At 43.1% G+C, this 13,923-nt stretch overlaps 1 protein-coding gene across 1 annotated transcript in view; it reads right to left on the bottom strand.

Annotated features, from left to right (window-relative positions):
• The window catches only part of VCAN (versican), a 298,710-nt gene that overhangs the window by 170,455 nt on the left and 114,332 nt on the right, over positions 1–13,923 (bottom strand). Inside the window, exon 8 of the mRNA XM_029573809.1 lies at positions 9,394–11,877. Within this exon, the coding sequence (XP_029429669.1) occupies positions 9,394–11,877 (2,484 nt within the window). The remainder of the gene's footprint in view (positions 1–9,393; positions 11,878–13,923) is intronic.

Here is a 13,923-nt window from a genome sequence, read left to right on the forward strand (position 1 = left end):
GCGCGCGCTCATGGACACGCAATTTTAGAACATGCGCCCGCCGGTGCACACATTTTATAAAATCGGCAGGCTGCACGCAAATACACCTCGGATTTTGTAATCCGCGCGCACAAGGAGGAGGAGGATTTTTGCATACTTCACGCAGCGACGCATTTTGTCCTTTCCCAGTTCCCTACCCCCTACCCTAACCTCCCTTCCCCTTCCCCTCTCCTACCCAACCCCTAAATCTAAATGTATTTTTTTTTTTACCTATTTTGCTCAACTTACTTCAGTTCCCAAGCTGTGAAGTAAGTTGCATGCGCCGGCAGCCAGCCAGCTCCGGGATAGCGAACAATGGTGCTGTCCCGGCCCGGCCCGCCCCTCCCCAGCCAAAACACGCCCTCCGGCCCGGCCCTTCCAAGAGGCCCGGCACTTGAGCGTGTACCAGCCTTTACGTGCATGGCCAGGCCTCTTGGAAGATTAGCCCAGCGTGCGTAAGGCCTGGCCACGCACATAAAGGCTAGAATTTATGCACGCCAGGCATTTAAAATCTGCCCATAAGGTTTTTAGGAAAAAAGCTAAAGGCAATGTTTTTAGCAAGGCATTTACAATTGTGTTTATGAATTATTATTTGTTTATGTATGTATGTAATGTACGTTTAAACTGTGGATGTTTTAACTTTGTAATCTGCTCTGAACAAAATTTTAGAGATATGGAAAATAAGTCTTGTATAAATAAATAAATAACTAAATAAATAAAGTGCCACCTTTGGGCAAAACAGATTAAGTCAGGCTGCTATAGATCCCTCCATAGAAGCTACATGATAGCAGAATACCTTGCCTCAGTCACACATGCAGAACACAGTCGGACCCTCACCAAACACAGACTAAAGAGACCAGGAAGTATAAATAAATAATGCAGACAAAACCTGAACTGTAAATGGCAACAAGCCAGACTCTGTATGCAGTGCAACAATGGAAGAACGGAAGCATCACCATTCCTCATAAGACATCAAACAATAATATCAAGAAATATAAAATATCAATCATAATAGTAAAACTATACTAATAAAAAAAAGAAATATTTCAAAACAGCCGACAAATAGAATAATATCCATTACTTAAAAAATCCTATATTTGAAAACAGTAGGCATAACGAACACCCCAACCCCCCAATCATTAAAACTAATAAGGATAAAAAATCCCCTATTCTCCATACCTTTCTCCCTGAGATTTGGGGGCAGGGACACACATTTTCCTCCCTCCCTCTCTAGGAGGAAAGGCCAGGCAGCGCCATTTTGGAAAATGGCCACAGCCTGGGCCTAGAGCGTAGGCAGCACTCCGGGTCTCCACTTGACCACCATTACCACTTTTGCAAGTAAGGGTGGGGTTCAGAGGATGAGGGTCTGCTTGTCATTCGAGCACCATGGATCTTTTTAGGTGTGAGGAGGGGCTCCAGGGGGTGGGGCAGTCCACTGGACTACAAGGCGCCTGATGCGCCAACAAAAGTACGCTAAGGCGCGCTTTTTGAAAATCTACCCCATTGGTTCTAAGTCTTCCTCCCTGGAGTTTCAAATCATGACCCCTAGTTCTACTAAATTATTTTCCAATGGAAAAGGTTTTTGTTGACTATGAATCATTAAAACCTTTCAAGTATCTGAAGGTCTGCATCATATCACCCCTGCTCCTCCTCTCCTCCAGGGTATACCTATTCAGGTTTTTCAACTTCTCCTCATAAGTCAGTTCATGGAGACCACCCACCATTTTGGTCGCCCTTCTCTGGACCACCTCCATTCTATCTCTGTCCCTTTTGAGGTACGGTCTCCAGGACTGAACACAGTACTCCAGGTGAGGCCTCACCAAGGACTTGTGCCAAGGGGAGGATATTAAAAAAAAAAAAACTGAGCTCCTAAATTTAGGTCCCTAAGGGGGGGCGTCATTCATCAAATCGCATTAGGGCCTTATTGTGGGCATTAGGGTCCTAATGCCCACAATAATAATGCAATAAATAACACATCGTGAGCTGCGTATGCAAATTTGAAAAATGTTGTCAAGTGGAAGGAGTTTATGAAAATGAGAAAAGCTTAACATTGCGTGCTACAGTGTAATGCATGCTATCACAGGATTTAATGCTGGAAATAACTACACCTTTTTTTCTGGAGTTATGCTGTGCGTTATGGCTGAAATGAGATGTGCGTTATGGCTGAAATGAGATTTGCGATAAATAGAGAGAGAGAGCCTTTGGGGAGGCATACATATTAGTCAACTTTTTATACCACTGTAAGAGGGGCCATTATGAACTCAGGATGAGGTTTTGGTGGTGAGCTAGGTTTTGGGGGGCAGCTTTACATGCACAGTCAGAGGTACAAACAGCACAGTAGACATCAGTGAAGATTTTAAGTGATTTGGATTGATGAAAGGTATAAAAAGATAAGATTTGTACATTGTACTCTCTACCTAGCAGCTACGAAGCTAGGTAGAGACTTTTACTCATGGACTTTCCACAGCAATTCCAAGAGAAAGTTTAAAGTATTTATCTTGGCCTTGGGTAAGTGTCCTCCTCACCTGGAAGACTGGTTAAAGGGCTATAATCCAACAAGAAATCTGAAACCAAATTAGGCTGGATTGATATTCATTTCCTACAATATGGGCAACCTTCTCAAACGTGGCTCCTCAGATGTGGAATAGTCTCCCTGTTGACATTTGGCTAGAACTTAGCTTACCTGTTTCTAAGAAAGGTAAAAACATGGTTGTTTTCAGCAAACTGTTAAATGACTTGGTGAAGTATGGGAGGTGAACAATAGTTGTGGTCTGTTTGATAATTGACTGATAATGAGATGATGAGTTGGTCAAGTTTGGCATTTATTTTATGCTGTTTTTATTTTGATTTTATAATTGGTTAATTTTATTGTCTACAGTTTTGTTTGTTGTATGCCATGTCAAGTCTGGTCATTTTCAAAATGAAACAATAGAAAAAAAACATGACATTTTGTATTTTTCTTCTATCATTTTCACTGTGCATTCTTTCCAAAGCATAAAAAAATGGGAAAACATTAATGACAATGAAAATTGACCCCCAAATGGCATGACCCAACACAAAATGACATTTTTTTGGCCTGTACATCCCTACCCATGAATTTGTTCATAGCTTATTTAGTAATATAGTTTCAACAATTACAGCCATTAAAACAACTCAAAACATTAAAATTAGTGTTCAACTCAGGATTAACCACAATTAATAAGTAGATAGTATTTAGAGGGAAAATATCATCAACTCCCAAGCATAAAGCTAAAAGTCCTTACCCTCTAATATCTTGTAGATATTTTGATAAATTTCTAATGACTAATTTGACAATATTTACCATTAAGGAGTTAATTTTATAACTACCCACATTGGTGCAAAGTCTTCAGGGAAGTCCATTTACTGCTATTAATCAAGTTGACTTAGGGAATGGCCTCTGCTATTACTGGCATCAGTAGCATGGGATCTTCTTAATGTTTGGGTACTTGCCAGGTTCTTGTGGCCTGGTTTGGCCTTTGTTGGAAACAGGATGCTGGGCTTGATGTCTTGGGATGGGCTTGATGACTTGGTCTAAACCAGCATGGCAAATTCTTATGTTCTTATGTTCTTACCCACTAACTTTACACAGATTGTCAAAGGAAATGTACACATGTACTTTCTCTTTGATAATTATCCCAGGAAAAATACCTGCACTCATTTACTCCTGCTAAACTGTGCAGGCAATTTTCCTGGGAAAAAAATCTCACACATATTTTTTGGATTTCCAAACCCCCCACGCCCCCAGGAATAGTGCAGATAAAATTACATGTTTAAAGACACCACGCACATAGGTTTCCTCGCACACAGGGAGGGCAAAGTTTTTAAAAAGCCCTTTTCCACAGGTAAAGCAGTAAATATGACTATAAAAATTACCCTCTGAAAAACAGTGATAGAAGGGCGGCCATCTTAGTTTTCCAGAATTTTGAATGCTCAGAGTGCATTGCAAATGATACTCTCATACAGGCCGATACAGTACAGTGCGCTCCAGCGGAGCACACTGTTAACCCACGTTTGGACGCGCGTTTTCGACACGCTAGCTTTACCCCTTATTCAGTAAGGGGTAATAGTGGGTCGAAAACGCTCATCCAACCCCCCCCCCCCCCCCCGAAACTAATAGCGCCCGTAACATGTTGATGGCCCTATTAGTTATTCCCGCACAATTCAGTAAGTAAAATGTGCAACCAAGCCGCACATTTTACTTTCAGAAATTAGCGCCTACCCAAAGGTAGGCATTAATTTCTGCCAGCACCGGGAAAGTGCACAGAAAAGCAGTAAAAACTGCTTTTTTGTACACCCTCCAACTTAATATCATGGCGATATTAAGTCGGGGGTTCCAAAAGTTAAAAATAATTAAAAATTTAAAAAAAAATGTTAAATCGGCCCGCGGCTTGAAAACCGGACACTCAATTTTGCCGGTGTCCGGTTTCCGAACCCATGGCTGTCAGCGGGTTTGAGAACCGACGCCGGCAAAATTGAGCATCAGCTGTCAAACTCGCTGACAGCCGCCTCTTTTACTGCGGACCCTAATTTGAATAATTTGTTTTAGTAAATCGCACACACAGGAGAGTGGCCTGTGCACGCGCCGGGAGAGCAGGCGCTTGCCTGCTCTCCCGCGAACTTTACTGTATCGGCCTGATAGAGCTTAGAGCTGGAGGAGCCATACATAAATGTCAGGCAGGGAGAGAAAGAACAAGTATAATGCTAATTGTTTTGGTACAGTAGTTGATATGAAAAAGCATAAATGACAGAAATGGGTGACACGAGCTACCTGTTGAGAAATGAAATAGTCTGCAAAACTGAGAAATGATGTGATACTGTACAAAATTCCACTATCAGCATTGCCACTTGCCAGCCAAACTCCATATCATCATGAACCACAGGAAGCTGTCAGCAAAACTGCAGATTTTTTTTGTGACCTTATCAAGGTGAACCTATTATCAACAATGCCCAAGAAAACAACAAGTACTCTTCTTAAGGGAAGGGAAGCGCAATTTTAGAATATATTGAAAATAGAATGAAATAAAGCAACGTAATGGCGGGAAATTCCAGGAATAAAAGCAGAAATCCATTTAAATGCTATACAAGGCATTTACAATTGTAAAACATTTTTGTGGTACTACCCTTTCAGGGGGCAATTTTGTAACATCGCTCATAAGTTACACAAAGTGGACGTACGCACACAAGTCTGCTTGGTAAATTATCCTGGAAAAACTACATGCACACAATTACACCTGCTGTGTGGAGCCGAGAGAATTTGCCAGCATACTTTCTAAAATCAAAAGGTTTGTGCGTATGTCCCAACCCTGGCCAGCCTCCACCCACTGGAACATCTCTCCCCTTTGCACCTTAAAATCCACTCATTTAAAAAGTGAACATATGTGCACACTTTCACTTCAAAAATTTCCATCAGTATGAACACAGCCAGGGCCGGTGCAAGGGGATTTGGCGCCCTAGGCGAGCCTTCTTCCTTGCGCCCCCCCCCCCCCCCCCGGTCTCGGCCCCGACTCCTACCTCATTCTCAATCACGCCCGCTGACTGGGGTTTTCTGGGTCGCGAGCAGATTGGGCACTGCTTGCGGCCCGCCAAATCTCCACTCCTCTTTGCCACCACTTGCGGCCCCATATGGCTCGCACCCAGTGGCGCACCAAGGGTCTCCGGCGCCCAGGGGCCAATGCATTTGTGTGCCACAGAAAATCAGTGGCATCTCTAGACAGAAGAATTTGTTTTGGGTGGGGGGGGGGAGCCAAAATGACATTTCTTCATCTCACCCACCTCTATAGCATGGATCCTGCTTTAAAATTGGTTATAAAAAAAAGTGTTGTTAAAAAAAGTCCAAAGGGTCCTCTGCATTATTTTAAAAAGCTGGCCAGTTTCACACTTCTAGTAAAACTACTATAAAATTATTTGATAGCCTCATTCAACTAATTCTATATGGATTATGAGAGTGAAGTCTGGAATATATAGGAAGGGACAGAATGTCAATACAAATCCTGCACCTCCAGTTCTGTATCTCTGTGCATCCACTGAAATTCCCCCAAACAATGGAGCTTGGATGTTTCCCTTACAGCTCATCATATTAAAATATATTTTCAAATTCTGGTGTCACCTCACAGTAACAGCAGCACAAACACCTTCCACTGCCAGACACATTGTGAACTAACACAAAGCACCGCAAAAAAGACACCCAAAATCTATACTGCAATCCCATCATAACATAACAGTAATAACACCAAGGACTCAAACAACAATACCCTACCTGTGAATAAGCAAGGGTAAATATTACACTGGGTCCTAGAATACCAATACACCACCTACTGAGGAAACAAAACAAACCCGATTGCTATAGATCTCTATACAGACACTATATGATAGCAGAATCTCTCATCATGGTCACACACACAGAGCAGAGACAGACCCTCACCAAATACAGAATACAAAATAAAGGAGCACAAATTAGAAAAAACTGAAATGGAAACCCCAAGAAGCCAGACTCTGTGTATTAGCAATGGAAAAACAGAACAACCATTCCTCATAAAACAAATAAAATCAAGAAACAAAGCATCAGTTATAATAGTAAAACCATACTAATAAAATATTTTAAAACTACTGATAAATAGAATTTCTATTAATTAAAATCATATATATTTTTTACAATTTCCCAAACACCAATAAAATATTTCAAAACAGTACATATATCAAATAACACACAATAATTAAAACTAATAAGGATTTTAAAAAGCCCCTGCTATCCATACATGGGAGCTCTTGATTTCCAGTCACCCTGATATTGTCCAGGATTAGGAGGTTATCCTCTCTCTCTCACACATACTCACATGTCCATTCTCTCTCACACATACACTGTCACATACATACACATTCATGCTCTTATACCCAACCATAACCTCTCGCTCTCACAGACACTGACACACTCAGGCACTCTCTCCCCCTCCACACACACCCCCACACAAACTCTTACTCCCCTGGATTTTCTCATACACACTCATGCTCTCACTCTCACTGGCTCCCTCACATACACACAAACACACACTCCCAGGCAAGCTCCCACTCGTTCTCACACAGACACACACACACACAGGCAAGCTCCTAGTCATTCTCACACTGAACCCCAGGCAGGCTCCCATTCATTTTCACACCACTCCCTCCCCATCCCCCAGGCATGCACACATTCAGTCTCACACACACAGACCCCCAGGCAGGCACCAATTTATTCTCACACACACACATACACTACAAACAGGCAGGCACCTATTCTCACACATACAAACCCCAGGAAGACACCCATACATTCACAGACACACCCTCAGGCAGGCACCCATGCATTCACACACATACACCGCCAGGCAGACTCCCATTCATACACATGCACACAATAAAGGCAGAGACCCCCTCTCTTTCTTTTGCCAGCAACCTCAGAGCCTCTCTCATTCTTCTGCTGCCACTGTCACTGCTGCTCTATGGCTATTGCGGAGGTGCTGATTGCTGCTATTGGCACTGAAGCCCATTCTGCTGCATCCTCTGTGCAGGCCCCATGGGCTTCCAGTTCCTCTATGCTGATCTCGTACATTGTGAGATCCGCATAGAGAAAGTGCTACTCTTGCACATTCCCAAAGATTACATGTTCCAATCAGTAAAAAGTAATTTATTTCTTTTTACATTTGCTGTCTGATCTTAGTTTTCTAATTGGTTGGTCACAGGCTTTTTTTTTTCCACCTTCCCTTTCTTATTTTTTTGCCAATTCCTTTTATAACATATTTCTTTTCTCTCCATCTGTCTGCTTCCCTCAAACACACAGTCAGGTTCTCATTCTCACATGCTTTCTCTCTCTCACATACACAGGCACTCATTCTCACATGCTGTCCCTCATACAATCATTTATACACAGTCTCTCTCTTGCACATGCTGTCTAACTCTCACTCCCACATGCTGTCTTGCTCAAGCACAGGTTCTCACTGTCACATGCTCTCTCTCATACAATCATTCCTACACACAGGCTCTCACTGTCACATGCTGACTCACACACACAGGCTCTCTCTCACTCCCACATGTTGTCCTGCTCAAGCACAGGCTCTCACTGTCACATGCTCTCTCTCATACAATCATTCCTACACACAGGCTCTCACTGTCACATGCTGACTCTCACACACACACACACACACACAGGCGCTCTCTCTCACTCCTACATGCTGTCTTGCTCAAGCACAGGCTCTCACTGTCACATGCTGTCTCACACACACAGAGGCTCTCCCATGCTGTCTCTGCAAACATTCAGGTCTTCACTCCCACACACACACACAGTCTCTCAACTCATCTCATACATACACACTGTACAAACCCTCAGTCTCTCTCTCACCTCTGGGCCTCCTCTTCACGGGCCACTGCAGGATGGGCTCTGCAGCGGCCCCGGTCTTCTCGAGCCGCGCTGATCCTCTTCTGCACGCGGCTGATGCTCCTCCTCTTTCCTGCCCGCGCGGCTCCGGCAACATTTTTCTTCCGGGGCCGCGCGGGCAGAAAGGAGGAGGAGCACCAGCCAATGCAGGAGCTTCTCCTCCTTCCTGCCCGCGCGGCCCCGGAAGAAAAATGTTGCCGGAGCCGCGCGGGCAGGAAGGAGGAGGAGCACCAGCCAATGCAGGAGCTTCTCCTCCTTCCTGCCCGCGCGGCCCCGGAAGAAAAATGTTGCCGGAGCCGCGCGGGCAGGAAAGAGGAGGAGCACCAGCATGCTTAGACGCGACTGTACCACGGTCCTGCCGATCTTCTTGCTGTGTGTATCCGGCACACAGCATAGCAGTAGTTCACCGCTCAGCCGCCATTGGGATGACGTCTACCGGCGGCCATTGGCCATCAGCGGCTAGGCGCCCCCTAATGCTCAGCGCCCTAGGCGATCGCCTAGTTCGCCTAGTGGTTCCGCCGGCCCTGAACACAGCTCGCTCACACAAAGTTGTACCTGCTTTTGTAAGGTATGAGTGGATGTATGTGCTTATTTTTGAAAATCAACATCCCTCACCCTGTAATCCTTCTTTTTTGCACACATAAAAATATGCAAGAACCTGATTGACGTTCATACTTGTAATGCACAAAGACTAGCAAATTTTTTAATATGCAATTTACTTGCCTAAAACTCAGTTCTACCTGCATAAATGGCTTTGAAACTTCAGCCCATAGAGTGTATGTGCATAACTTTATGCACATATTGGCTGTGCCGTGTTCTAAAAGGCCATTTGTGCAGATAAAGCATTATTTCATTGCAGATGTCTCTTTGAAAATGACCCTCTTAAAGGACATCCTTTATGATCCAAAGGAGACCAAAATAGGCTGAGATCAAAACTCCAGACTTACCGGTTTCATTTTCTGTAATGGCAACGACAATCACTTGTATTTTTCCAATGGATGAAGGGATTTGCATTCCAGACCCAGTATCTGTGAGAGGAAATTCTTTTGAGGACTCCAAGGCATTTGTAGTTTCTTCTGAATCAGGGGGTCTTGTTGGTCGTACAACTGATGTAGTGCTTGCTGTTGTGAAATATTCTGAATCAATCTCAGATTCTATTGTTTTGCCTGTTATGTCAACGTCTGTACTTGTTTTAATTGGAGAAATTGATTCATCAATGATTATCATGTCTTTGCTGGTTTCTTCACCAGGTTCATTGTCAATTAGGAGTGGTCGTTGTGTTGAAACCAAATATTTAGATATTAAAGGAGACTGAGGGGAAGAAATAGCGACAGTACTTGGTAAGTCAATTTTATCTGTCTCAGGTTTTGAAATAATGTCTGGTTTTGCTCCTTTGGGTTCTTCAATTGCACCTAGAGCTTCCGGGCCAATTTTCGTAAATGTTTCTTTTTTATCCACAGCAGTAGTCTTCTCTGGCAAATGAGTCACATCTTCAGTTACAAAAGAACCAATCAGAAGTTTATGTGGAGTTACTTCAGACTCTGCTTGGGACAGCGCAGGCTCTAAACTCCCAACTGTTAAGCCTACAGATGTTGTCACTTTTCCAGGTTCCATTCTTTGACTCTCAGACCTACTTTCGTGTTGGATATAGGGCACCCCACTAACCACTTTTTCAGTTTCAGAAACTGGGGTCTCTGTGATGATTTTGGAAATCTTCACCATGTGTTCAGAAACAGAATCAACTTGCTTGGCTTCATCAAGCTCCGTACTCCCAGTGGTTGTTTTAAAATCTTCTGCAGTGGTTGGAACAACTTCCAAATCTGCTGACTTCTCTGTGACAGCTTGGGGTTCTGATTCTCCCTCCATTTTTGATACAGCTGATACATCAATTTCTTGACTTACAGTAGTCTGGATAAATTCAGCTTTTGGTGAAGTTTCAGTTTCTAAAGTCACAGCTGGCAGAGAGAGATCACTTTCTTCCTTTGAAATTACAGAAATAGAAGATGTTGTTATGTCCTTAGTTTCACTGTCTGACATTGCTGATCCCTCAACTGTATCTTGTGTTTGTACAGCTGACTGAAAGGTTACTGATTTTGTAACTTGGTCTTCTCCCATGGCACTCCCTTCCACAGGTGAGTCAACTTGACTTTCTGTTGTTGCATTGAATACAATCTTTTCTTCAAAACCTGCAGCTGTTGAAGATTCTTTAATAGCTGATTCATCTTCTGTGATAAAGAAAATTGTGTGCTGACTACTGGGAGCAACAGTGTCCCTATGTGCAAGCTTGTCAGTGGGTTCAGCAGTTGATTCTTCAGCAATTTGTGATCTGTCTCCCTCTGGTCTCTTAGAAACTTCTGCCTGTTCTGTTGTGCCACTCACTTCCACAACTGCAAGTCCTGCTGGAATGAAAGGCACTGATGTCACACTACCCTCATCTTGTAACAATTTTGAGGCTGTAGTCACACTGCTGTCATCTGAAGACACTTTGGAGACAGCAACCCCCTCTAACTGTGAAGGTCTGCTAGTAGCCACAATATCCTCTTCAGATACGACTACAATATCGGCTTTGAATTCATCTGTTGTAAGTCCATGCTCATCATCAAATACCCTTGGGGAAATTGATTCAGCGCTTAAATGAATTTCTTCTTTTGTTAGGGTAACTGAAGTTTCTGTTTCCACAGACTCTTTAGAGGCATGGTCTGTCATTGATGTTTGCACTAGGGAAACTGAAACTCTTGTTGTTTCCACTTCTGTTTGCTCAGTCTGATAAGCAGAAGATGGCAGGCTTTCTGAGATACTTTCAACAAGTTTTGTTTGTGTATCTTTGGCTTCGATAGGTTCCCATGAACTACTTGCCTGCTCTTCTATGCTTCTTTGTTGTGGCACAGCTGTAGCAGTGATGCTTATGCCTGTCCCATGCTTCAACACTTGTGAAGTCAAAAGAAATTCTTTAGTGGAATCGGTTACTAGGATCTTAGCTATTTCTGGTTGCTCTGAAGACTCCACTGCCGAGACTGTGTCATCCAGCTGCTCAAGTTTAGCTGTACTCACCATTGGCAGAGCTGTAGCTTCTGACTTATGCTCAGCTTCATGTTCATCAGTCACTGTTTCTGATATGGCTGAGGTACTCCCTTGTAATAGTAACAGTGATGCTGCATAATCAGTTACAGTTTGAGGTAGAGGGGTAGTTACGCTGGCTTGTTCCACATGCTTCTCCTCAAGCTTTGCCACAACCAATCCAACAGGCTGAATTGTAGCTTTCACCTCTTGTTCTACATGGGGCTCTTGATCATCTTGCTTAGCAGTAGGCAAAAGAGATTTTGATGTTGCTTTTGTAGGTAAGATTTCAAGCTTCTTTCCCAGGCTGGGTGACTCGGTTTCCACAGGGAACACCAAATTGATAAATGCAGTGTCTGGCCTGTGCTCTTTACCTAAAAAGAGATATTAAAGGCTGCGTTAGAAAAACATATCATCATTAGGTTAGAAATTTCTTCAACAATTCCAGTACATATTTTAGGACCAAATTATTAAAAAAAAAAGGCTGCCAACATTTAGCATTAAAGCCTTATAAGTGTAATTTTATAGCTCTGCATGTAGAGCTAGAGTCTGCAAATAGAAAGTACTTGCAGTCTTTAGCCTGAATTTTCAAAGCAGACTTCTACACATAAGTCTGTTTTGAAAATTAGGGCTGTGAAAATTTGAGTAGACTTGGGCACGTCCTGAAATCTGAAAGTACATACACAGTTTCCCTTCCCCAACTCTGCCCTCCAGAACACCTATTTTTTGCACATATAAAATACACGCATGAATTACGTGCTTACTTTTACAAGCACAACCCTCCGGCCAATTTTCAAATTCCATTCACATAAATAAAACCAGGTTTTTCATGCGTAAATCCTTTTGAAAATCAGGCCCACACTGTTCATACTAAATAGAATCCTAGTCACAAGCAATTTGGTGCAGGTGAAAACCCACACCGAATCGGGCATAAGCAAAAAAAGATTAACCTGAACGCAACCAAAGATTAACCAAAGATTAATCTTTGGTTAATCGTTCGCTGTTCAATGTAATCTATCTAAATCTCGTTCAATGTAAACCTTTCATTTGATGTAAACCGATGAGATATGAATTGTGCCATGAACTTCGGTATAAAAAAAAAAAAGAATTTAAATAAATAAATAAATAAAATATTAAGAAATGGCATTCATAAGCCATTATCACCCCATTTACTAATCCATTAAATTTATCAAACAGATTAGACCTTGACAAATTCAGCATCAGCAGAAGGTTATGTGTTACCATTAGCATGGGGGGAGATTGTGTTTTAGGGTCCCGTCCCCCCCCCCCCCCCCCATCATGTACAAAATCCATCTGGGAAATCCCTCCCACCATCCCAGCCACCAACAATAAGCCCCAATTGTCCGGGATCCCTTCCCCCTGCCCTACCATTGCTCCAGTGGCAAGAGCTCCCCACTTCCCACCTGAGAACTCACTGCTTCTGATATACTGTGAAGTACTGCTAAGCAGTACCATTCTGAGTTCTGCAGGGGTGCTAACAAGAGGCCAATGCCTTCAATCTTGCTAGTGGGGACATTACAGGGGGCGGGGCTTGTGGTGGTAAGTTCTGAGATAAGAAGGGCTGTAAATGGATGTCTAGAAGGCCAGGTCTTGCCAGAGATGTGTGTGTGAGTGTGCGCCTGTGCCTGTTTGTCTGGCAGGAATACCCAGAAAAACAATTTTTGAAAACGGTAAGATGAAGGTAAGTACAGAGTGCACAAAAGGCCAAGTTTTATTGTCAATGGAAGAGGGGCAGGAGGAGGTGCTTGGAGGGATTTTTGCTTATTAGGAGGTAGAAGGAAGGGAGTGTCCAGAAGGTCTCATGCTAGACAGGGGTGGGATGGAAAGAAAGGGGTGCCTGGAGATGCTTCATGTTTGTTGTGAGGTAGATTCCTCAAGCAAACCTTTAGCATGCACCTTTTAGCATATCCATTCACTGCATATCACTAGCTTGAGGTAGATATCCAAAGAGCCACTGTGTGGTGAACGTAACCGGTTAACCAGTTAACTTTGTCCAGTTATTCAGCCACAGCTAATCAGTTAAAGTTGGGGCTGAACAACTGGCTAAATCTGGCTACATAAATGTATGCAGTTAGATTTAAGGCAGCCATTTGTAAGGCTGCACTTAGGGGAAAATGTAGTCAGACAGTGCTGAATATTGCAGCAAACAGCTGAAGCTGAAACCTCCACCCCGGATGCACCCTGAACCATTGCACAGCAATTGTATGTGAAAAGATTTTAGCCAGACTGGGAAGGGGGAGGGGTGGTCAGGGAAATTTTAGTCAGTTTGATTTATGAAGTTAAAGTTGACGTTAACCACATAAAACTTTTGACTATCAACCCCTCAGTGATTAGGCAGCTAATCACAATTTTGGCATGCATATTAAAAATATTTTAGCATGCCCTTTAGTGATTCAGCC

This window comes from Rhinatrema bivittatum, chromosome 1, assembly GCF_901001135.1.
Source record: "Rhinatrema bivittatum chromosome 1, aRhiBiv1.1, whole genome shotgun sequence".
In the NCBI taxonomy this organism is placed as follows: Eukaryota; Metazoa; Chordata; class Amphibia; order Gymnophiona; family Rhinatrematidae; genus Rhinatrema; species Rhinatrema bivittatum.